The 27024-nt window shown below is 37.0% G+C and overlaps 1 protein-coding gene across 1 annotated transcript; it reads left to right on the top strand.

The window, feature by feature from the left end:
• Positions 1–6388: 6388 nt before the first annotated feature.
• LOC139716796 (transmembrane protein 179B-like) lies at positions 6389–21473 on the top strand. Its single transcript, XM_071628324.1, has 6 exons — positions 6389–7031; positions 13650–13763; positions 15076–15155; positions 15879–16010; positions 16685–16760; positions 18622–21473. The coding sequence occupies exons 1-6, from the start codon at positions 6930–6932 to the stop codon at positions 18727–18729; spliced, it is 612 nt and encodes a 203-aa protein (XP_071484425.1). The 5' UTR covers positions 6389–6929; the 3' UTR covers positions 18730–21473.
• The last annotated feature ends 5551 nt before the right edge of the window (positions 21474–27024 follow it).

Raw genomic sequence — 27024 nt, forward strand, 5'->3', positions numbered from 1 at the left:
GGGTCAAAAATGACTTGAATTTGGTTATGAAGACCCGGAATGCACTGGGGTCACCTGACCCAATCCATGACTCTGAATGGGGTCATATCTGACCCCATTCCATGTAATTTCTGACCCCTAGCGGGATGTGACCCCAACGAACCCTTTCCGTGTCAGTTCTGACCCGGATGTTTTAAGAGTGTAAAATCTTGGCTTCAATCAGACGTACACTATAGGAGGTGGAAAAGATTCTTGCCTCTCTTCCACTAATTCCTTGAATCACATAGGCCTACTGCTCAATATTATGAAACTCTCTCCAATGCCACAATTAAAAAGATGACCACCGGCTGCGGTGGTGTTTTCGATGTGATTAACAAAAGACATTGCAGGGGAATGGTAGGCCTATATGCTCGGTCTCGGGGGAAGGTGCATTCCAATCACAATTCACAGGGAATATAATATGTGAGAGACAAAACAGATTTAGATTATAGGCCCAACATGGTAAATATACAATGTATAGGCATACCGGGATTAGACATAATACAATCAAATTCTTATCTCGCTTTAGCGCCACTACATACTTTTTTCGGGCCACTAGAATGTCAAGTGTAAAGATTTTCGTTGCCCCAATTGCCAACAAGAGGGGGGGGGGGGTGGAAACCCTCCAGAGCCTTGTAGCATAATAGTTTATAGGTCTACTTATGATGACGCTAAATAAAGAGCTTGACCTCTTGCTCGGAGCAAGTAGAAATTCATGTCGGGTAAGTAAAATTACAAAGATTGTAATATCTAGGCTTACATTCCCGTTATAATAGAGACAAAGAAATTTGAAAAAAAAAATCTTCCACAAAACGAACAGATTTTGATCGTGTGTGTACATTATGCTAGAATAAAAAAGTTTTTATCCAAAAAGGCTCGCGTAATTTACAACGGCAAGAAAAATGCCATAGATTGGAACCTTTTGTACACATAATTATAATTATGATATTGACTGGCCTCGAGGGAGATACCAGAAAGTATTGCCCAAACTGAAAGAATATTTTCCTAGTCGAAGACGAGGGCAATATTCTTTCAGTGCGTGCAATATTTATCTGGTATCTCCCTCAAGGCCAGTCAATATCATAATCATTACCTAACCCCTAGGTAAATTAAGAAAATATGTGAATATGGCTATACACTATGATATAGACCAAGCCACATTGTTTTTACCTGTAGATTATCAACATGTCGAATAATTGAAAAATTGTTCATCAATGTATATCATTCAACTCCAACTTCAAAGACACATATCTAGTTGTAACAGGCGAACTTCAAACATCTGAACGCTTTTACACTTTATTTTTACTTCTGTTTAAATTTGGAGAGTTGCAAAACTGGATGGTCACTGTGCAATTATTGAGCACAAATGGACTAGTCATTGTTTGACGCGTAGTGCTGCAATAAGTGGTCGACTAATTGAGTTGATTTATCAGCGTTCTTCTGCGGTGCATGTAACCGACACCCAGTAACTTCCTGGAATGTTTTCTTTTCGTGGTCGATCGAAATCTTTACATTTAAAGCAGGGAGGTGGGGAGAGAGATTCATGACCTTTAACCCTGCAAAATAACAACTGCAATTGCCTCGCAAAACTACCTCGTATAGGTAATAATCATGAATAATGGGTGACATAGACCAGTGAGTGCTGCCGCAAAGAAGCTATCTGGAGGTCACCTGCGTAAAGATTAGCGCTTCTATAACTCTTGGTCATCACCACAGAAATAGAACACTGTAAAATAGGGCTCGCACCAGTAGATAAAATGGAATGTCCCTGACCCCTTCACAAAATCGTTCCAAAGATACTAAAATAAATGAAGAAAATAATAAATCAGAAATGCAGTTTGGCAAAAAAACAACAACAAACAAAGAAACTGAATAGCTGCAGATATTGGGTATGACTTCCTCTACAAACTGCGCTTTGGTTGGAAGATGAAAGCTTTTCTCATGGAATTTAAAGGGACTATTACTAGTATGTCATTGGGTGCACGTACAGAAAATATATACACTGTAGGTGATTTTTTGAGTGAAAAGAACTCGTAGTCTGGCCTTGCAAACCCTTGGACAGAGTTTGAGCAGAAGAACAACCCCCCCTTTCGAAATTTGGTGGATGAAAGGGTATATCTCACTTATCCAGGTCAGTGAAGATCAAACACCCCATTTCTCCCAGCTATTTTACAGAATTTTTTGAATTTTGAATTTTAACACACGTCTCTTGATGGGAAAATTATTTACCCGTTTATAGTGGCACGAGAGCCATAGGCTATACCCCGCCAATGAGGGCGCGCATTCTTTTCCGCCATTGGGGACCATTAACTCCTTATAAATGATCGACTTCATGTGCTTTATTGTAATGACACCAGCGAGATGCAGAAAGCGAGGAAACCAAGGAGGTTCAAGTGAATGAGTTATGACAGCCTTATTCCCTTTGAACCAACTTTGATGCCGCCACTCAAAAAAAGATATATATATCTGAAATACATGCCAAGGGAGCATGATGTCTTAATGATAGGCGTATTTTTCGCCGTCTCTATAAACCTTATCCAAGATGAGTGGTACATAATGTTTACAACACGGGGATGCGTGAATACAAATTTCGCAATGTTTGTTTTTTTTTTTTATTAATACACCGGTTAAACTACTTGCACTCGTCTGTTAGGCTGTTTTTTTTTTCAGCAAGTCCGTCATGAAAAAACATGCAGTGTTACAATCAAGGTATAAGATAATACATACACAATAATCATTACAATGAAACAAAAAGATAATAGAAAAATACACAACACTCTTTGGAAAAAAATCAAATACAAAACCAATAGATCGCAGAGCAAAAAAAAATAAAATATCGGAAAAAAAGATAAATCAAACCAACAATTATTACCCTTACAAAAATAAAAGAATATCATAAATCAAGTATGAAAACAGAACCGATATCCTTCAGAAATTTTGCTAATCTTGTACTTGTACATGTTCTCGTGGTTTCCGACTTTTGGTTGAAAAATATTATTGATCTGCTATATAAAAAGTGTTACTTTTACAGAAATTGGTTATAGGATTTGCTAACAATACTTTAAATGCCGAGTTCATGAGATTGTAAGTATATACTTTTATATTAACTTCATAAGTCAGAATATCAGGTAGGAGGTTAATCAAGACTTTGTAAATAATGATAATAATAATACTCGAAAGGACATCATTGAGAACTATGCTTGGAAACTTTACCCCATCAGTTTTATTTGCGAAAATTAAACAATAAAGAAAAATCTGATTTCCAGGAGGATACATCAGTTGCAAACATTTTCACAACATACAACTCTGCATTACACATTTTCACATGTTTTCTGGATGCAACTGAGTTTTGTTCAATATGTTATCTCATTTTATAGGTGAAATTTAATTTCACTATATCAAAGTAACGAATAAACAAGCGAAATAAACGGGCCCGAAACCGCCCGTTAGATTACTCCCTAGAAACCACTCAAAACCGCCCGTCAGCTCTTTTATATATATGTGTGTGTGCATTATATATATATATATATATATATATATATATATATATATATATATATATATTCGCGATTAAAGGTCAAGAAAAAAAGAGAATAATAGAAAACTTTTGCTTCTTTTGACCATAACTTCCAAAATGTGCCTTTGTAGTGACCAATATATCATTTGAAAAGTATTATTTTGTACTTTATGACAGAGACCGTACTTCAAAATCTTTAAAAAATAGACTTATCCGTTTTTGCAAACAAACTCTTCATAATAGTTTTGTGCTTTACTATTTTTATTGTTTTCGTAAAATATATAATTCCGTAATATGAAAGAGGTCAAAGGTCAACGAAAGTATGTAAGAATTGTTTCCGTGACACACAAATCTCTTGGTAAAGTCTCAATAGATTTTCAAATAAACATAACTAATATTAGACAAAAATAAACATGCAGTGATCTATTTTGCATAATTCAGAGAGTTGTCGAAATGAGAGTAATTATTGAGCACTGTACCTTCCAGGGAGCGACAGGCCATTGCGTGACACGGAATCTTCAGTTGCTGTAAAGAGTTAACTAATTTTTTAGACCTATTTTGAAGCAATAAGCCTGTTGTGTGTTATTTTTTTCATCTGAAAATTTTTAAATGATACCCAATGCGCATGCATAAATCGGAGTAACGGGGGCCTTGTCAGCGTAGTGCATCCTACTGTCCGAAGACAATTAACACCTTCCTCATTACGACACAATTTCGTAATGCTGTCCTTTAATTGTTTCTTTAAGTTACGGGTACAAATTTCGCCAAAATCTCACCATTTCTTCACCATTCAATGGCATATTTGACTTTTTCGGAACTCCAATGCACGCACAATCTTTTTTCTTTTTTGTTCCTTTTCTTTTTTTTTAAACTGTGGCATGGTATGTTTCAGGGACTTTAAGGAAATTATTTTTTTAAAGTCTTGCGTATAAAATGCACACAGAAAATACACACTAAAAACAAACAAACAAACAAACAATCAAACAAACAAAACCCTCGCGCCAAACATGGAATTACTCTGTTATTTTAGCACGTTATGCTAGCTTGGCTGCCTAAACTCGCAACCTTTGTCGTAGCTGATTGAGGGTGTTATCGTGTTATATTTTGCAGTGCAGCACCGCCTTTTGTTTGTTGCGCAGCTTGCAGACACACTCGGCACAGAGTATAAAACTGAATGTAATGTGTTCTTATTTCGAGACGTTTCCCCGAGCGGAAACTCATAAATGATGGTATGGAATGTTAGCAATGTCGAGTTCAAGGCAGAACTATGGAACGCAATGCATTGCAAAATTTGATAAAGCCCCCTGATCTGGGGGATTGGTCTGCGCAAGCAAAACAAAGTGTTTCCAATTATTATTGTATACAGGGACCGTCGAACGTTTTTGTTATTCTCCTCCTCCTCCTCCTCCTCCGACCATTTCTTCTTCTTCTTCTTCTTCTTCTTCTTCTTCTTCTCCTCCTCCTCCTCCTCCTCCTCCTCCTTCTTCCCCTTCTTTCTGTCTTTCTTTCTTCCTTTCTTTCGTTCTTTCTTTCTTTTTAGTGTGTGTGTGTGTGTGTGTGTGTGTGTGTGTGTGTGTGTGTGCGAGGGAGCACTGCAGGGGAGCAAGTGCTCTGATAGTTTTGTAAACTTTGTATACAACAACTGTATTGTTACGTAGTTGATATAACGTAAGTACATGAGGGGACTGCACTATACAAGTTTGCTTTATAGCAGCCCCTCAATATTCATTTCCATTAAGTACTTAATGAAACAAGATGTATTTTACTGATCATGTGGCATTATATTTTGCAAGAATATACCATGATTTTGAAGGAAAAAAAGTAAGGTATACTGCTTGACGAGTTAGGTATTTATCATACTTAAACGATATATTTTTACTAAACATATTTTCAAAACACTGAAGGAAGTGAATCATTAATTTGAGCTTTACAGAAGAGGGCTTCTATACCCTTTTCGTGCAAACTTAAACAACTTCTGGTCAGAATTGGAATAACAATTAGAATTCCAGATCAGTGGTTTCTCTGCTTGCTTGCGCAGCTTGAGCAAAAACCCTGTACTTTGCAGGGATGTTCAAAGTTTTGCAACGCATGGCGTTCCGTATGTAAAACCAGTGTGGATCGAGATATCCTGCGGCCATGGATCGATGATTGAACACAAACTCGATATTTCAGACAGCTGGTACCTGTACACCCAACAGGAACCAAAGAGATCCTAAGGCATAGAATCTCTCTGGTTGTTAACTCCTAACAACACACGGGTCAGTCAGGACGACTGTTATTGGAGTAGAGCGTTCTCGGTTAGAGGGGAGCTTCCATTGAGTGGTCATGAAAAAAAAACAGCCGAACATTGGAAGTCAAAGTTTACTACCCTTTACCCCGACGTCAAGCTGTTCAAAAGAGAGATCTCGTCATACCACACTCTCATGAATTCTATCATTTTGTCTCGGAGAATATCATGTATGAAATGGTTCTTAGAGAACGTCATGTATATTTTACTGGTTCTTAGAGAGACTCGTCTGCCCATGTAACCATGTGAAGAAAAATAACATGACTGAAAATAAAACGAAGACATGCTAGTCCCATTCAAATTAGTATCTTTTCGAGAGTTGGATAGTCTTTACAATTTTAATTCCCAAACAAACTGTAAGCTACAAAAACAACATTCCTCCTAATTTTGAAAGGTAATGCTAATGGTCACCGTCATTTTCTCTGTTCATAATTTGAGCAACGCTGGAAATGATTTGTGATATCTCTTCAAATTAATTCCCAATTTATGAGTATAGTCATGTCGAGAGAACAGAGTACTTGCAGTTGAGGTGCAAAAGGGCTCGCAGTTGATACACTTGCCAAAGATTCTAAGTGGGACTTATACGTGGGTATGTAATGTTTTTATTACCATCATGGGCCCTGGTAATACAGCAAACTTTGCTCTGACTGTGTATTTACGTCTGCGTGTAATATGAACTGTTCCAGTTGTGTGGAGTCGTAATAAAACGCCAAGCAGATTGTATTGAACTTGATCTTGCTTGCCCACCGTCAACCGCAGTCAAAGTCTGTATGTTTTAAATGGGGTTGCATACAGCTTCCGCTTAGATATCGCCAGGGGTATCGCGTGGTTTAAGAGGCAGAGCTCGAGACGTTTCATTCTTACTAGTTATATAGAGCTTGCATGTTCATGTTTCTCCCTAATTGCTTTGGCTCCTATTCCCCGTGTAAAGGTAACATTTCCCCTCCTTCGCTCCCAAAACAGAACGTGCACGAAAACCAAGAAGAAGAGCAAATGATAGCCTGAAATTTGACTGGAAGATCTGTTACGTATCGTCACTATTTGATACTGTAGACATTTGCGTATTTTCACCATTTTTTCGTATGACCTGACATTATTGTTGCGACGATGACTTTTGCGAGGAACATTGTACTTTTCGTGACGATTCTTATCCTGGCAGGACTCGTGTTCAGCTCTCTGGCAATCGCCATCGTAACTTCTCTGCTTAAGGTAGGATGCCGTCATTCCAAAGATAACTTTTGATTATAAACGTCTGCTTGATGCCGGTGTATGTGATAACCAATAAGGAGGTATGACACACAAAAGTATATTGTGCGTTGCCTACTGTGCCTGATAGCTGTATGCCAAACATTATGTTAGGCTAGTATACTAGCATTCTATATAGTTCCAGGACGGATTTTCTTCATTATTTTCATATTTTGTGTTTGATGCACTCTCTTATATCAAACATGTATACAAAGATATTCTTTTTCTAAGCTGAGAGGCCAACCGTGTATTATTAAACTGTGTACCAGCGTAGTATAACGCACATTAAAAACGTTTGAAATCATGTTTGCCATGACTACTGTGTATATGATCGTAGAATACCACGAACAAAAGGCCTATAAACGTGGTGTGTTTGTGGTAAAGGCTGTGGAGATTCCCGATAAGGTATGGTGTTTTGTAGAACCCTATAGCTATTTTGCAATCAGCTGCAATACTTACAGTACTGTATGATATTGAAACATTCTATACCAACCTTGATGTTTGCAATGACTTGATAATCGTAAAATGCCTGTACCATGCACGAACAGAAGGCTTATAGACGTTGTATGTTTGTGACAATGGAGATTCCAGATAGGATGTGACGTTTTGAAATCGTTGAAGGCTTCCGTGGTGGTAGAACGTTGGGTGGTAGAAGGCTTCAAGGAAACCAAAACCCAAACATGAATGTGGATTGAGTGAGAGCAACAATATTAGTTTAACTCATCAATGAAAGTTTGAAGAAAATTGGGCATTCCGTTCAAAAGTTATGAGCTGTTAAAGTTTCAGTGCTGTCATTACTGGACAAGGAAACTACTGCAGTCCATGACGTCATTATGGACAACAATAGGCTCCTATATAGAAAATAAAAAGAAAATTCAACATGTTTTCATTTTTCTAGCATTATGAAAGAGGACTTTGCTCACCTCTTTCAGAAAGCAGAGGGAATAATAGTCCCCTTAATATGTGTCAGTATCATGTCGATGGAATGCGTACTTTCCATGATTTTGCGGCATTCTCCATAATTATTTTCTTTATATTGTAGTCCATAATGACGTCATGAACTGAAGTAGTCTCTTTATCCATCAGTGACTGCACTGGAACTTTAAAGATTCATAACGGTTGAAACGACTGTCCGTTTTCCCTCAAACTTCAAATGATATATTCTACTAATAATGTTACTTTCACACAATCCAAATTTATACTTGGGTTTTGATTTCCTTTAACGGTGCACCAAGTATTCTTTCTTGGATATAGGTAGACCCCTATAGCTATTTGCAATCACAGCTGCAAAATAAAATATCAAGATACAATGGTGTTCACGATCATTGCGTTGTAATGATGGTAATGGGAGATCATGCACTATAATAGATATAGGAAAACAATCTAGGAATATACACAAAACTTTATTATCTGAAATTGTCTTTGTTATCATATACAAGACCTGTGCTGTAGGCGTAAGGTACATCAGAGTAAGTAGGTTCTATCGGCTGGTCACGGCTCGTCCTAGCAAATTAAAGGACCGTATAAGTTTTACCTAACTTCAGGTTTGTCACAGTAATTGCTGAAATAATGAGAAACCTCTAAGAAAGCGTAGAATGAACGACAGGAATAGGCTACCTATACAGTGGACAGAGAAAAGGGAGAGGGAAGAGGAAGATGATGGGTCAAAACCAGGGTACGTGAGGCATGAGATATATGCTCTTCAAAATAAAGGATGATTTCGTATTGAGATATCATATGCAAAGACCATTAATTTATTTCAGTTGACACTTTACTCGTCTTTGTAAGAGACGAAACGCGCAAATTTGCCCAACGTACTCTCATAATAAATTATGGAATCCATATACAAACAACGAATAAACTTGCTTCGACTGGGTGACCAGATAAGTACGGCAAGAGGAAAAATTCATAATAAAGTGACCCTCTCTTCATGTGAAAGAATGTGTTTGTGATATGATCGTTGAAAGGAGGCTGTAAGAAATTATACGTACTTTAATTATCAATTCGTGTGAAATGAGCTGGAAAGAAATCAAATCATTTTGCGGAAGGACGCACAACGGGCAGAAGGTCCATTATGTCCTCTGGAAATAATCAAAGAGCGCATTTCCTGGTCTTTGTCTTTATCTTTCTTTTTTTTTTTCTTTATCAATACTGTATGCACACCTAAGAACACTGTTTAACAACAATTTCTAGCGTTATGTCTTAAAAGCCTATGCAGCTAACCGAAATTTCAGGTAAAACAGACTTATACTCCTGGTATAATTCGACACCATTAGCCCTTAAAAAAAATAAGTGGGGGTGAAAAAAGTATTTAAAAAAATCGCCGTTTCAAATCGCCAGGTCTCTCTTCCTTCTAACCCTCCTTGTTTCTTCTTGTTTCATCTTTTGTCATGAATACCTTGATGTGTCAAATGAGCAATCACATCGTGGATGTTCCGTGTCGAATAATTAACAATACGTGACCTTGCGATTTGACACGGCGATGGGTTTTTTTAACTTTTTCCGTCCCCCCCCCCCCCAGTTGTCTGTTCCACAGAACTGCCACATTGCTCAATCATGAGCAAAATCAACGATTTACACGATCTGCAGAAATGGTACACCTACTGTCTCAATTCATATAAATGCATAGCTCTTATGCACATTACAGACGAAAGTCTCCGGCATTACATATACCAGGGGAACAGACCTAAACATTTTTCATTTTAAGTTTGATATTTTGCAGATATAAGATGGAAGATTGTGCGAGCACTGTCGCTTAGCTCGCTGCCCTCCCGAAGCGAAACCTCTCTTTATAATACTATATAGATACAGTGGAAACGATTTAATACAGAAACAATTACAGCATTTAAGAAATGCATATTTCTAAAAAGCAAAAACAATATGCAAGTCGCACAAGGTATTCATGATGAAAGATGAAACAAGAGAAAAGATGAAAGAAAGAAGGAAGGACAGAAGGATGAGAAAAAGAAATGAAGAATCCTAGATATACCAACATTATTTGCCTGTTAGCAGTTCAATGCCTTTTACAATGGATCGAGTTGGAGTCGAGATTAAACTCACCTAAAGTAAGCCCCATTGCTTTAAAAATACTAAGAGCCCTATTGCTTTGAAAATACTAAGTGCATCATGATATTAAAGGTCCTGTTTACAATTGGGAACAATGATTTAATGTTCAAGATATCACATTTGATGCATGTGTGTATAGGTCTGTTGTATGACAAAACACCCTGCCATATAAAAAAGACGGTTTAAACCATGTTGATTGGATGCATTTACACGCACATAGCTCAGTACTAATGTGGAGCGGGGGGGGGGGGGGGGGGGGGAATTATGGAAAAACCCTCCGAAACCTCTTAGGGCCTATAGGGCCTAAAAACAGCGGGTCAGTAGCTTTTTAGCTTTTGTTATTTTCTTTCCTGTTTCCTTTACTCTCAGGAAAAAACGTGTACAGGACTGTGTCTGTGTGTCTGTGTGTCTGTGTGTGTGTCTGTGTGTGTGTCTGTGTGTGTGTAGTGGATGCATGCAGCCTCTTCCTCCCCCACCCCCACCCCCCCCCCCCGCCATATCATAATATGCCCGCCGTGATCCATGTCATGTGCGCTTGCGTGGGGGGTAAACCTTTTTGATTGAAGTTTTAGATTGCAAGGGACCACACCACTGTGAGGAGAAAACATCAAATGCAGGTTGTAAAGGCAACATTGTTTCCTGTTCACTATGCTGCAGGCTGGCGGAATAATGCTAATATCAATGCGCTGCGGATCGAAGTCCACAGAAATAACCCTACTCAATCAAATTAAAAGTGGCACTGCAAATATTTAAAAAATGAGTCTATGTTTTCTTTCCTCTATATAGTACAAGGGAACACAAGTTAACTCAATATACCAGCGAACTAGACATTGCAAACAGTAAAGATGTCAATAGCTTGAGGCAAACGAGTTAAATTCCTCGTGTACACTCATCAGTTTTGCCTCAATCAGGAAATATCGAATTCTCAGGACCTGGATCAGGATTTGCGAGTTTTAAGCAAGATATATATATACATGTATATATATACAGTACTCTCCTCGTAATCGGGTATCGCTTAAACGGGTACTCCGTTTAATTGGTTAGTAATGTAAAAATCAGTTTCCATTACACATTAAAATTACCTGATAATCGGGTTGCCTCTCCGCATAAATGGGTAAATAATATCTTGTAGTCTAATTTCTACCCACATTTTATCGTAGATATAACACTTTAAGAATCATGAATGTCAAATTTTCCTCGGCTAATCGCATTCTCTGCTTAATTCGCAAAGAAGGCCGATCATTTGGGGAGTGATTTAACATGAAAACACATGTACCAGTACACGGTAAAAACATCGGTGTTAGATTTAACACCACGGGTGTTAAATCTAACACCGATCAAACTTCAATAAAGGACCACACCCACAGGTGTTAAAAATGCACTGTGATGGTGTTGAAAAGTGTTCACCTGACACTTCGTCGTGTTAATTTGACACTGTACCTGGTGTTATTTTGACACTGTACTGGTGTTAATTCAAAAATGACACCACATGGTGTTGATTTGATATTTGTTGGTGTTAATATCAATGGTTTAACACCCGTCCAGCTTCAATAAGAGACCACACCAGCTGGTGTTACTTTGGTGTAAATTTATTTTCACATTTTTTCAAAAATCTAGTATTTTAATGTAAAATTCTTGATCGTCTTGTTTAAATCAAAAATCAACAAGAAGTGCAGTTACTAAGAAACTCTTCAAAAAACAGTTTAAAATTTGGAAATGACACCCGGAGGTGTTAATTTAACACCATAAATGAGCACCGAAAATTTAACACCAGCTCGGTGTTCACTATTTAACACCGGACTTTTTGCAGTGTACCGACTTGCCACACGTTAACGAACATTACACATGGCAGTAGCTGGCACTCACAATTAAATAGACAGGCGGGAGTTGAACACACTTGCGCTCCTCCCATGCTCCGCAACAACATTCACAATACGAGAAGTTTGCAACAAAAATCAGGCCATGCACCACCTCCATAATTTTGCTTTTCCCCAGTCACTTCTCGAAAAGTAACCTGACGTTCTACGTGACTAGTGCACGCAAATAAACGTGTTCATTTCCGAAAACGTCTGTGTGTTAGCGAGGAGTCTAGAGTCAAACGAAAAAAGTTTTCTGAAGACATGTTTATCCATAAAGAGAGTGTAAATTATTGCTCGTGACTGAGCAATGGCTTAGTGTAAGGTATATGTATAATGTGCCGTGCAATGACGCGTGTTAAGCATACAGTGAAGGTGTTTGGTGCAGTGTACAATGCATGTACATACACATTTTGTGTGTTGGATATGAATGAGACATGTTCTTCTGTTAATCGGGTGAGAAACGCTCTGCCCGAGTCTACCCGATTATGCGGAGAGTATATATATATATATATATATATATATATATATATATATATAGTGGGATGATGCTGATACTCGTTCCGTACGCCTCTGTCATCTTTGGAAGAATATAATCGAGACAATAATGAGGACAGAATATGCATAATGTATACATGTATATTTCTTCAGAGAAGTTACCTTAGCCCTGATACACATTTCTATCTGTTCTAACTTGATGGTATTATACACTAACGTTCTTGCAACTTTTTTTATGCGGTAAAAACCTAAAATGGTGACGCCTCAAGCACCCTCCAGGGGTAGCGCATGTTTTTGTTTTTGTTTTCGTTGTGGTTGTTGTTGTTTTTTTTTTTTTTGGGGGGGGGGGGGTGTTTTTGTTTAGAAACAAAAGACCAAACTGGTTGGTATAACTGTAATCGCATTCGTCATCAGCGACCAGGATGCGATATTGATGTTAAACTTGAAAATCCGTTCCTGAAGCAGACATACACATTTAAGGCTGTACACAAGGTTATATTGCCTCCCCACAGGAAATATTCGGTAATGCCGCCATTTACTTTAGAGTGATCATAATGATTATTTGAGATACTCTGTGTATAGTATAATTTGTCAAAAATTATCCACGGGCTTTTATTCCATGTTGAAGTTGACTTCAAAAAAGATAGAAACAAAGAAAGAATGACAAAAGCACAGTACACTTTTCATCAAAGCCAAACATGTAATAGTGACGAACTTTATTGGACTCACATTAATTTCACAAAAGACTTGTGTTCTTCCTGTTGAATCATTGTTGTATTATGTAACAATGGTCACTTTTTTTTAGTTATGTGTATATGCGAAAGTAATTATAAATTATAATATAATTAATATAATAGCAAACATTATATTATAATGTTTGCTAATGAGTTGTGAGCTAGCTGGCACAAACACCTCATCTCATTGATATGATTGTGTTGTTGTGACTGATATGTACTCTTTGAATATTTTTTTTTTGAAATTTTACAACTTATTATTGTGAACTTTATTCCTTCATACTCAATTTTGATAAGACACCTAAGCTGCTCTTTGTCTTTGACATTGATTTGTTTTATTCAAGCGAATTTGAGTATAGACCTACAGAAGAAATATTGCACATATTAAAGTCAATTTTACCATTTATATTCTCGTTGTCACATTGCAGGGAAACTTTGACGGACACTGTCCCCTCTATGCAACGGCTACAAAAAAGGAAGATCACAAAATATATCTAGCTTTCAACACTGTGTCCAACTGTAACTACGTGATTGCATTAAATGTGAGTAAACGTCTTGGTCTGTCGGGTGCCAATTCACACAACAAAAGGGTATAATATTTTCAGGAAAGGGGTGTGTGCGGTAAGCGGGCAATGACGTCTGGAACTTAAACGAAGTGGTTGAACTCGCCCATTATTTGGACTGATATTAGGCACAAGATAAATACAGACAAACACACTTTTTTGTATACAAATTCTTCCAAAACACAGCAGAATTAATAGGCAAACAGAATATACAATGATTACAGGAACTATGCAATGGAAATGCACGTTGACTTGAATTGATTCACGATACTGAAAGTTTAAATGGAGAGTATAAAACTCTCTTCCTGGTCGTGGACGTGTCGTGGACGTGCTCATGCAGACAAAAATCACACGGACAAAAAGACAGCCGTATCCCCATACAGACACACATACACATGCGAGGAATATTGTAAAACAAACGCTTGGATCACTTATACATTATGACATGTTACTCACTATTATGTTATTTAATACTTTTATGTATCTGTTATTATTTTTAATGATGGTTTATCATCTACGTGCGCGTTAGTGCTTATTCAATCCATAGAAATGCGATTGGTTCGAAATGTTGAAAGGACATCATGAACTATATTCTTTGTGCAAGGAAGCGACGTTCGCATACAGAGGATTTTAAATCACTCCAAATTGATCATATTACATTCTGGAATGATACAGTAATGAACGATTGTAACGATTTTGAATAAAGATCTCATCAGCAACGAACTACCAACTCACAATATTACAATACTAAATAGGAAGAAATCACCAAATTCATGTCCGGTTAAAATAATCAAATGAATTTACGGAGCCCTAAACACTAAAATGAATTCAAAATCAGAAAATATCATTCTGTCATCAATAAACTGATAACTCACCTAGATCTCTGAAAAAAAAAATCAAAAATGGTTACTATCATCGAGCTGCATAAGATAAGAAAGAAGTACTGTGGAAAATGTTTCCAAAAAGATGGATCAAAAGAAAATTTGCTCTTCCGAAACATATTACTACTTTTGATAGACCCACTATATCAGTTTAACATTACGAGAGAGGCCGCTAAACCAGACAAATTACGTTTGAACTCGTTACAAAGGGCTCAATAATAAAAGAAGTTTACGCTCTACATTTTTAAACAATAACGTTCAGGGGTATAAACCAAAGGAAAAAAAGATTCAACATCAAGGGCTGATACCTCTTTGATTGAAATAGGGAAATTTTAAAATCACTGAAACATATTCTTCGATATTCCTATAGATATCTTGTGATTATTTTCTACCATTAATTTTATATACAGTTTGTGGCTGTTGCACTCGCCGTCATAATTGGAGTATTTCGAGGCAGGGAACTGCTGAAGAAAAACAGAGCATCAGAAAAGTGAGATGGATATACTTTTCCTTGTCTAATTGTGTGACATACACATTCACAGCTTATTATGTGGATGCTGTGTTAATGACGACCTAAAACTGCCTTCCGAATTGTTGTTATTGTTTTTAAAATATAACCTTTGCTCGTTAGTGAAATGCGGTAAGTTTTCATTGTGATACGGCAACAACTTACCAAGAATTTTAAACTTCCAATTATGATATAGTATACAACAGCAGTGGAGATGTAAAACTTTTGACCCTTCATACGGACTGTGTGTTCGATACTCGATGAGTATATAGGTTAAAAGAGCAAATCTACTTTGATGGAATTTGTGTGAACTTGGATGATATAGCTAAACCTTAGTGTGTTCAAATCGCACCGTGTTGTGCTTGTAGACATCAGGCGCGATTTGTTTGTTGGGTTTTTTTCAACTTCACTCCAATTTCACTATTATACTCACTATTTTCTGTCATTCACTCGTTCAAGAGTGAACATTCTGACTCAGTTTTTTTTTTTTGAGAGAGAGAGCGTATACATATATGTATATATAATAATGATAATAATGATACATAAATAATATATATAATAACAATAATAATAATAATAATAAAAGTAATAATAATAATAATATATATATATATATATATATATATATATATATATTTATTTATTTATCTATATTATAATATAACGAGTTAGGTATTTCATTTTTCTCCTTTGCATTATTTTCAGTGTGGTGGTTTCCTTTTTCCTGGGTGTTGTCTGCTTCGTGCTCGTTTTTCTTATGCTGGTCGCGGCGTGCATTGTGTCCGTAGGCTTCAAAGCCCTGTGCGGTGAACTTATCTCTCAAGAGCCTGAGCTGAAGTAAGTATAAATTAATCTCTGTTACACTGATGTTTTGAGTAAATTTGTTTTCAGTCTCAATATTTTCATTTTATCCATGTTAAAGGCGATGGCTAGTAACTGAACAGTGGGAATCAGTGGGAACGCTGAGGGATGATTGTTCCAATCTTTGTGGGATTCATTTAAGAGTACATTATGTATCTATTGTTGTGTGAAAATAAACATTGTTTGCTTAAGAATGGTCTCATATTCAAGTAATGTGCAGTTTAATGTTTCCAGGTTAGCATGCCTGTACAGTGACGGGGCGATTAAACTGCACATTACTTGAATACGAGACCATTCTGAAGCAACTGATTTTCACACAACAATAGATATATAATGTACTCTTAAATGAATGGTTTACCACCTCATTTGCATAACCTCAAAAATATATAAATCAACGAGACCTATAAAACTGTGAAGAACAATGTTAGTATCATTTTTTATGATCATTTTGATCACATAACTTTGTTAATTTTCCACTTAAGGAAATGGTTGTCCTTAACGATCATAATGAAATATGTAGTAAAATTTTCACAGAGTATATAATAACATGGGTTCGTAATGATGGTACAGCTTTGTTAAAGACAATATACACATCATTGTGGGGTTTCTCTCTCTCTCTCTCTCTCTCTCTCTCTCTCTCTCTTGAACAGATGTGTCCAATTTGAAAAGTTCACATCGGAGGAGTTTGATCCATCGAATTTCTACACTTTCCTTAATACTGCACAGGTAATTGAATATGACATAGTGATCTACTCATTCGTTTGCGTATAGTGTTATTGAAATCACGGTTTCATTAAAAGAGCAATTTTTTAAAATTATTTTTCTTGCAAAAGAATGGGTCACGTCAATTCGTACAACCATTACTTATTATATGGGCAATTCCGTGGGAAGGTGAGCATGACATCAAAAAATTAAGTTTATCATATTGCAAGTATATTACATTTATATTGAAAATATTGAGGTTACTGAATTATGTATAATTTATGTCTGTTAACTATTTACCGAGATACAGCTTCAAACATTGAAGAGAATCGCTGAGTCTTCCAGTTATGCAAATCTATGTGCTAAAATTGACTTGTAACTTTAGACAACCTTCCAAACGTTTTCATCACTAAATTGAAGTGTTTGATCCATGTAACGCGAGTTACCAAAACAATACATATTCTTCATTCTGCAGAAAGCAGTAGAGAATTATAATTTCTGAATAAAATATAGTAATATTTGTTTACCATGCCAAATTAACAGTATAAATGAGTCAAACAGATAGCTTCAGAACACAATAATACATCATGCACAGGTTCTGTGCTGTAACAGCTGCTTTAAACAAAATTCAGGCCTGATTTATAAAGGAAAGAAAGTCGAATGTTTAAAAATTATGATTTGTCACAAATGGACATTATAGTGAAACAGGTGAACGCAAAGTATAGTGTACAATGTAACATTTACGAACAAAAACGGATACAGTTCAGTTTTTAATACATGTATAGGTTTTCCCGGCCATATGTGCACTTTTGTCAGTCCATTTGATAGCAGGTTCAGTCAATTTAGCAAAGACCCTTGTTATCGCACAGTCTGTCTTTCAAAATTGCAACTCGTGCATTCAATTTAGCATTTCGATCAATGAAATTTGCTCATACTATAGGTATGTGGATTTCGAATGTGTTCGAATCACTCGCCGAAAAGGGTTGGGCTGTCAAATCTTTTCAATATATTCATTCACATTATACGTCATATTCTAAAAGATTAGAACATTTAAATGTGTATTTCTATGTAACTTTTTGTTTCATCCACATAGGCTACTGTTAAGCAGTGAAAGTATCATATTTTGACCCTATCTCGAGTGTGTTGTTCTGTAATGCCCCTTTCTTTCATAAACATGGCATTATAAGCCTAAATGTACCAGTACTATAAGTCATAACCCACTAGAAATTCAAGGTAGGAAAAGTCTTATCAAAATTTTCTAGTATGAGAAGAAGTCTTTCCGAAAACATGTTTTTATAGAACATAAATGACCACGTGTCCCACTTTGTAACGCGAGTTACCGAAATTAACTGATTTAACATGCCAATGTGTTTGTCCATTATTTCATTTCTTTGATTTATTCACAAGCTAGGCCTTTGTCATCTCTACTCATTTAGCAAAATGTAATTTGTAGATCCCATACGTTTACAAAGGTTAAATACATTACCCCATAGATGTACTATGATTTACGTGGAGTTACTAATACAACAATTCTGGTTTTTAATTATCAACAGCAAGTTAACTATACATACAGTTTAATGATGTTTCGGGGGGATGCACCAAGCAATATTATATACTACCACTTCTGTTCATATTCTCAAAATTATGCTTTTTTGCACCTCCCTTGTAAATGGTATCCTTACAAATTTCCTTCATTGTACATGGAATGCTATTACAGTATATGCACCTTTTTTTTCTTTAGAAATAGTCCTATTTACAAATTTTTGTTGGAGATAGAAGACGAATGAATGACTGAATGAATGAATCAATGAATTAATAGAGTTTTCTGTTAGATTTCTTTTCCATCCCGGGCTTTTAAATTAAATTTTGTCCCATTTCCCCACAGATTGCATCATGGCTGAATGTCCCACTGTGGCTCTTTGTTGGAATTTCCTCCATCTTACTCTTTATTTGCTGGAAGCCGAGAGCTCCCGATACGGAAGTCTTGACCTAAGGCCGTCGGCAAGAACCTCTTTGTCCTATCATAGCTTTGAAGGATAGAATACGGTATCCCGTCAGCCTTACCTCAAGTCGACCTCAAATCGACCTCGCACAAGTCCAAACAAAGACGAAGAAAATGTTTAACCCTGAGGGAAATAGATACTGTGTTAATTCTGTCGTGCAAGTCAAGATTAAAGGGGAAATCCAGTCCCAATTAAGTTAGTCTGCTAAGAAAGAGCAGGGAGGTGGAAGAGAGAGTTAGTACGAGTTCAACGCTAATTTTTTTTAAATCAAAATCGGGTGAAAAATACGTAAGTTTTGATATTCTAAAGTTTTGCTAATTTTTCAGGAAACAAGTCTTGAACGGTCAATATGAATATGCAAATAGTAAAGTGAACATGTCATTCCCTCACAACTTGCCATATTGGTTGTGCATGAATTTTCAAATTTCTAATTTTTCATTAAAACGCAATAATGTCCTAGGCTGAAATCCTGGTATATCTAACTGATCACTATTAGCAAGTTATTAAACCAGGAATAACATCATGTTTCATCAGACTTTAGTGACAGAAACGTTGAATTCTTATCATTACTTGTACACGATCAAGAGAAAATTGTGAGGTTATGACATGCTCAGCTCACTCATTTGCATATTCATATCCACTGTATAAGAACTGTTTTGCAGAAATTAGCAAAACTTCAACATTTCATAGCTTCCTTATTTTTCATCCGATTTCAGTTATCTTTTTTGTTGAACTCCTAAGATTTTACTTTTTTTTATCAGACTAACTTATTTTTCGACTGGTCGAAGGATTTCCCAAGGTCTCTTTGGATTCGACTTGGGCGAGGTTGACTGTTGGCTGGTGTTGGTCTTCTATGTGAACAAAATTCACCATCGCATGAGAAGGAATAATATCTTAGCTAATTTCTTAAAACATGGAGGATTGGAGGCATTTAAGAGGGAAACTCCGAGTACTAGTAACAGCGACTGAAGACGAGAAATCAACCTTACAATCCAAATTATATACGTATACATATATATATATATATATATATATATGCATAATATTCAGAATAAATGAATTTGCACAAAAAGAAATGTTTTTCCACTCTATCTCTCATAAAATGCCATTTGCAAGTTTGTGATAAAGTGCCCAAGTGAACCAAATCATTCACTGTCAGTGACTTTTCTGAGGTAATGAATATCGTGTACTATTACAGATGGAATCATTTTGTCACAGATTTATTCAATTTTAAGGAGTAGGTCGAACTGGAAATCCTAACCTCTGGCATGTATTATTTTGTATTGTCGTGACTCATGGTGTAAATATTTATTCGAAAACACAGTATGAATAAGCTTGAGTATTTCCTATGTCACGAAAATGTCACAATATTAGAGAAAGCTCCACAAACTGACAAAGCATATTCTATGCTGACGACCTATACAGTGTGGCATATTTTAGCTATCACGATAGAAACTTACCTTTTGTAGCATAGTATGTATTCCTTTAAAAAGTCACAGAGGGGGTTTGCAGGTTTAACGGCGATTTTAAGCTCACCAATTGTGATATTCTAACCTTTACAAGACTGACGCATATTCTAGACTTCGGTAATCAACTACGTTTTGATGGGGTCACATTCGCTGTGATATTTCTACGGTGAAAATGGATTAGTTGAGAGCGTGTGCATGGAAATAGGAATGATTTACATTCGATACTCTGAATCGGATATCAAAACTGGGGGAAATGAGAAGTGTAAAATATTTTACGACGTATAGATACTATACGCGGGGCCTTTACGTCACATAAATACAACCAACCATGAGAATATGTTTAACGTTCTATAAAGATTTGCATAGCCTGGGCTGCTGGGAGAAAGAACGATACCGAGACTTTTTTGTTTCAAATATGAGACAATATTGGTCTATATTAAAGCTCTTTAACAATTCTGAATAGTGTGTAGTACGCTGTGGTTTATTTTCATTTTCTACCATAGCAAGGGACAATACATCAATCCACCCCTCCATAGGACTTATCTTCCTCTGAATAGCCATCCAACCATAATAGAAAAATGTACTATACAAAGACGTGAATCATCTACTAACTCACTGATTTTCTGGAAGAAAGTCAGAGATTGTGTGCGTATGTGTTAGTGTGGTATATATTTGTCATTTTTTATTTGTGTGTGTCCTAATATCGAAGATTCTGTGTCAGATACGTGTTCTACTCAATTCAAGATCAGCTGACACCCGTTACATCATGAAGATGTTTGGTTTAGAAAAATATTATAGGCCATGCACATTTTGTAATTATATATCGCTTCCTTGTAGTTCATATTAATTATACAGTGTAGGTTGTAATGTAGCTAACTGCACCTGCTGTAGTCATCGTAACGTCTTTCAATCTTTTCCTGCGTTTTACTAATGCCTTTATACACTGAGCTCGTAAAAATGTATTTGTGAAGAGCTTTTGGATGAAATTCGATATGAAACTTTAGTAGTGATTTGCTATGTTCTATAGATATGACGCTATAATCGGCGGCATCTGTCGACTTATACTGTCAATCATTTTTGTAGACATTTTTTATCTTCAAAATGAGTGTTGGTCTTGTGGGTTTCAATACAAAATTATATCAGATAGAGCAGTTGAATTTTCTTTAGATAATCATCGACATCACTGCAATAGTGATATATAGTCCCGATTTTCAAAAATCACTCCGGACTGCTAACAAATGTAGAGGGGGAATAATAGTGGTCTTGATTACTGTGCAAAAGTTGCTGCAGAAGTGAACCTGAAAACAAACAATCACCAGAGTAATGTCATGACAGCTGACACATGCAATGATATAATACAAATAGGCGTAACCTGCATGGCAGGGGTAGAATATTAGATAACAAAACACATTTGCACTCTGCGGTCCATTGTCACATGACCACGAGAGTAAAAGAAATCTAAATATTTAACAACGACTTGTATTTTGATTGGATATTTCATCTTACTTTCACGTTCATGAATTTCTTCTTTACGACCTCAGCATGCTGAAACACTGACACGCACCATGCTGAGAGTGTATATATACACAACACAATTTGTAATTGCATGGGTGTCTTGTGACATTCATTCTTTTACGAACCTGTAATGTTTATAAATAAACCATTTTCGATGAAACGAACTAAAGTATTTGTGTAATATTCATGATGTATACAAAGAGAAATTATATATTCCATGTGTCCTTGCATTGTGTTATATGTTCAAAAATGTGACCACACAGTCATGTTTGTAATAAATTCCTAATGGAATCTGTTGATAACCTAATTGGAAAAATGGCTAGATGAGAAAAATGTATAAGAGGTAATACATGTATCTAATTTTCATCTTGTATTGAAGAATTAAAGTAAGCCTAATGAATAAGAGATGCTGAGACTTAAAAGTTGTTTATCCATTTATTCAAACACGCATTTATTTCCTTAATAAATACAGTTGAAGAACAGCTGTTAAAAACGACTATACAATGTTCAAGCTGTGAATCATGGTTTCATGAAAACTGTTCTGGAATATCTGATGATACTATGCAATTGCACGTCAACCACCCAAGCCTTATTTGGATATGCCCAGTATGCGATGATATGAACTTGTCAAATGCCAGTGCTTGCTTGTCTACGAGTAATTCTTTTGAACTTTTGTCTTCCATAAATGGACTTGTTGAAGAGCATAATGAAGGCAGCCTACATGTATTCAAGGATGTACCTCACTCCAGTAGATCTAAAGGTTCTAACTTCACAAAGGTTAACTTTTGTGGAAAGAGTCCGACTCTCAAGCCTAAGATCACTCCAATTAAACTTAAGAAAACTGGGTGTAAATGGCATAAAGTGAATCTTCAAAATGTTTCTCCGATTAAGATATCAAACTGTTTGGGATCATGGACAGTCGTAAAAGGAAAGAACAAGTTCACACATAAATCAAGATGCAGAGGTGTGACTATTACTAGCACTCCGTTAACAGGCTCATCAAACCAATCTACTTGTACTGTTGGAACCCCGCAGGAAGTTAAAAAAGATTTATTTGAGACAAAGAATTCCAGAAAACAAAATGATTTGAAGAAGACAAACTCAGATGGGAAAATGAGACCAAGAAATAGGAACAGAGACGTCAAGGTCATAATTGTTAACTTCAGAAGTATTAAAGGAAAAGTTGCTGTTGTTGAATCGTTACTGGACCAAGAAAAGCCAGATGTAGTAATAGGCACTGAAACCTGGCTGGACCCAAGCATAAATTCAGCAGAAATATTTCCTAGTTCCTTCAATGTTTTTAGGAAAGACAGAAATTCCATGGGAGGTGGAGTCCTCATAGCTGTTAAAAAAGACATACCTTGTTTTGAAAGGAAAGATCTTGGGCAGGATGGCATTGAAGCAGTCTGGTGTCAGGCCTCACTTTCAAAGCAAGCAGATCATACTATTCTGTTTGGATCTTTTTATCGACCACCAAATGAAAAGGCCACAACTATTGAGACGTTAGGAGATGTACTCACTGACATTTACAAGAGTAAAAAGTCTATCCATGTAATCTTAGGAGGAGACTTTAATATTCCCGGCCTTGATTGGTCTGAAGACCCAGTGGAAGCCCAAAACACTCTCCATGAAAAAATTATAAATTTTGCGCAAGAGAATCATCTCACCCAGATGGTAAATTTCCCCACCCGTCAGGATGTTAGTGGAGTTAAAAACACGCTCGATCTGCTTTTAACTACCCAGCCTTCGCTAATGTCTAATGTGGAATCCTGTCCTGGAATTAGCGACCACTGTATCATCAGAGCCTCAGTTTCAACAAAGATCAAAGTCGCCCCTATACCACCACGTAAAATCTACTTATGGAAAGATGTCTCAGAGGAAGAGTTTAAGGAGAGCGCCTCTAAGCTCCGATCAAATTACTTCAGCCGCGACCCTGAAAGTAAAAGTGTTGAGGAAAATAGGTCTTGGTTTCGAAACAGCCTTTGCAACATTGTTGAAGAGTTAGTACCCACCAAGTCAGTCAAAGGTTATATGCGCCCACCCTGGTTCACGAGTAAACTCAAACGCTTGTGTAAGAAAAAGGAGAAACATTACATCCGTGCAAAACGATCAGGAAATCGGAAGGACTGGGAATTTTTTCATACTCGGAAGGAGACAGACAGGTTGATAAGACGTGCCCACAGAAATTATGTTGCTTCCATCATGAATTCGGATAATGTAAAATCCTTCTGGCGTTATGTAAAATCTAGGAGAAAGGAAAACACGGGGATACAACCGCTCAAAGTAAATGGAAAACTTTTAACAGATGATCTAGATAAAGCAAAAGCTCTTGCAGCCCAATTTGACAGTGTCTTCACAAGGGAAGACGACGAGACAACACCTATGCCATCAATGGAAGGTGACCCTGTCCCTGAGATGCCACCTATTGTAATCACAGAGGAAGGAGTTAAGAAACTACTTCATAACATCGATGTCAACAAGGCTATCGGTCCAGATAATATTCCAAACCAGGCCCTCAAGATGGCAGCGCAGCTGATGAAATAGCGAGCGTTCTACAACATATCTTCCAGCTCTCACTAGACACCGGGGATCTACCATTAGATTGGAGGAGAGCAAACATCACACCAATCTACAAAAAAAGGACATGCTACTGACCCAGCTAACTATAGACCAGTGTCCCTAACTTGTACCTCCTGTAAGCTGCTGGAACATGTCATCGATAGTAACATAATGAGGCATCTGTCAGAGCATGATATCCTCTCAGACCACCAACATGCATTTCGCAAAGCGAGATCTTGCGAAACACAACTGATTGTTACTAACCATGACCTGGCCAAAAATTTCGACAATAAATTGACAACGGATTTAGCCATTCTTGATTTTGCCAAGGCCTTTGATGTGATGCCCCATCAGCGGCTGCTAACCAAGCTAGATCATTATGGCATACGTTCAAATACAAAAGCCTGGATTTCATCCTTCCTCACAAAAAGATTCCAACGAGTAATTGTGAATGGAAAATCATCTGACTGGTCCCCTGTACTTAGTGGAGCACCCCAGGGCACTGTGCTTGGCCCCCACCTATTCCTGCTTCACATTAACAACATACATGATGGAATTTCCAGTACTGTCAGAATGTTTGCGGACGACTGTCTGGTATACAACACCATAAAGTCCCAAAAAGATGAAGATACTCTCCAAAAAGACCTGAATAAGCTGACATCCTGGGCAGATGCCTGGGGAATGAGATTCAACCCGTCCAAGTGCACCACTATGCGAATCTCCAGGGGGAGAAACAAGTCCCACCCGAAATATAACATAATGGGAGTAGCAATGGAAGAAACGAAGGAAAGTAAATACCTAGGGGTCTATATACAGAATGATCTGAGATGGAATACCCAAGTGAATTACGCCAAATCCAAGGCATCCAAAGTACTCAACCTCCTAAGGAGGAACTTCCACCATACCTCACAATCAAGTAAAGAAAAGCTCTACAAGACACTAGTCCGGCCTCATCTGGATTATGCAACGTCAGCATGGGACCCTTTCACCTCTAAAAACATCAAAGAGCTTGAACGAGTCCAAAATGCTGCAGCCAGGTTCACCACATCAACTTATGGCAAGGATACAAGTGTCTCATCGCTTAAAGACTCACTTGGTTGGTCGCCACTACAAGAGAGACGACGGGCAAATAGACTAACCTGCTTCTACAAAATGCTGAATGGGACCCTGGATATTGACCATCGTAAATACATAAACCCAAAGAACCACACAATAACAAGAGGACACGACAGGCAATTTCAGTTGAATCATACAAGAACTGATGTTTTCGCAAATTCATTTTTTCCAAGAACTGTAAAAGAATGGAACGATCTCCCCTCTACTGTAGTCTCTGCAAACACAATTGATGCTTTTAAGCGCAAACTATTCAACCAACTAACCACAAACCCAGTTAACCGAAAGTAATGACCACTCAAAGCCACACCTCCAGTTAAAATTCCCTAGTGGAATGTTCCGGAGGCTACCAATCCAAGATCCAAGATCCAAACATGTTGCAATAAGTTAGACGCCAAGTTGCGAAGGAGGAAGAGAAAAAAGACACCAACGAGCATGACATCTAGGGATTGAAAAACAAGGTGGTTTCTAAAAGACAGGTCCCCCTAAAATTTTAACATTGCCAAGCCAACATGAAGTCATCTCGACACTCTATGCAGTTACCAACGGAGAAGCGCCATTTTATCCTGTACGTCTCCGATGTAATAATGCCAGACGCTAAACTGATGATACTGAAAACACATTAAATTCTAACCTATAGTGGTAACTCGTTAAGTACTTTGACATATTCGTAGCAAAGTCAATAAAAAGTTGCATCGTTGAAAGCCAAATTCATAATCGTACCCGTGACAAGGCTTCCATAGAAGAGAAATAACTTGTTAACATGCTAAAAAAAGGACCTTTAGTCATAGATTTGATCTTTAAAGGGGATGGCTAGTAACCGATCAGTGGGAATCAGTGGGAATGCTGAGGGATGATTGTTCCAATCCTTGTGGGATTCATCTAAGAGTACATTATATGTCTACTGTTGTGTGAAAATTATTTGCTTTAGAATGGTCTCATATTCAAGTAATGTGCAGATTAATGCCCCGTCACTGACCAGGCACGCTAACCTGGAAACATTAAACTGCACATTACTTGAATATGAGACCATTCTGAAGCAAACAATTTTCACACAACAATAGATATATAATGCACTCTTAAATGAATCCCACAAGAATTGGAACAATCATCCTCCAGCATTCCCACTGATTCCCACTGATCAGTTACTAGCCATCTCCTTTAAAGCTAAAAAGAACGAGAAATCAACATACATTAAAGATACTATTCATTATAGATATCATTATGTGCTGTATAAATGTTAGGTGTGACAATGCCTCTCTCTCTTTGGACCTATTAAGGCACCCAAAAAGAATTATTAAATCAAGATGGAAGCCTTGACCTTTTTGGTGCTAATCATAAAATAATAAATGTGCATCTTGACGTAATACAATTAGGAGGCAAGACACGCCTCATGCATACCTGTAGTCTCTTATACAGCGTGAAGTAGTTTTGCATCATAAAAAAACTTAGCTGTAATATGTCGTGTGAACATATTGAATTACGTATTAAAAAGGGTACCTACATGTCTCTTATATGACAAGGGAAAATGAATATATGGAAAGAACAGGAGGGAATGATCAAAGTATTGATTGTGGTGGTTTTTGTTTTTTTTTTTGCCTCATTCCATTCTTCAGCCTGAATTTTTCT

The sequence above is a fragment of the Diadema antillarum genome, unplaced genomic scaffold, assembly GCF_040938485.1.
Source record: "Diadema antillarum isolate AM-2024a unplaced genomic scaffold, OU_Dant_1.0 scf00000070, whole genome shotgun sequence".
NCBI lineage: Eukaryota > Metazoa > Echinodermata > Echinoidea > Diadematoida > Diadematidae > Diadema > Diadema antillarum.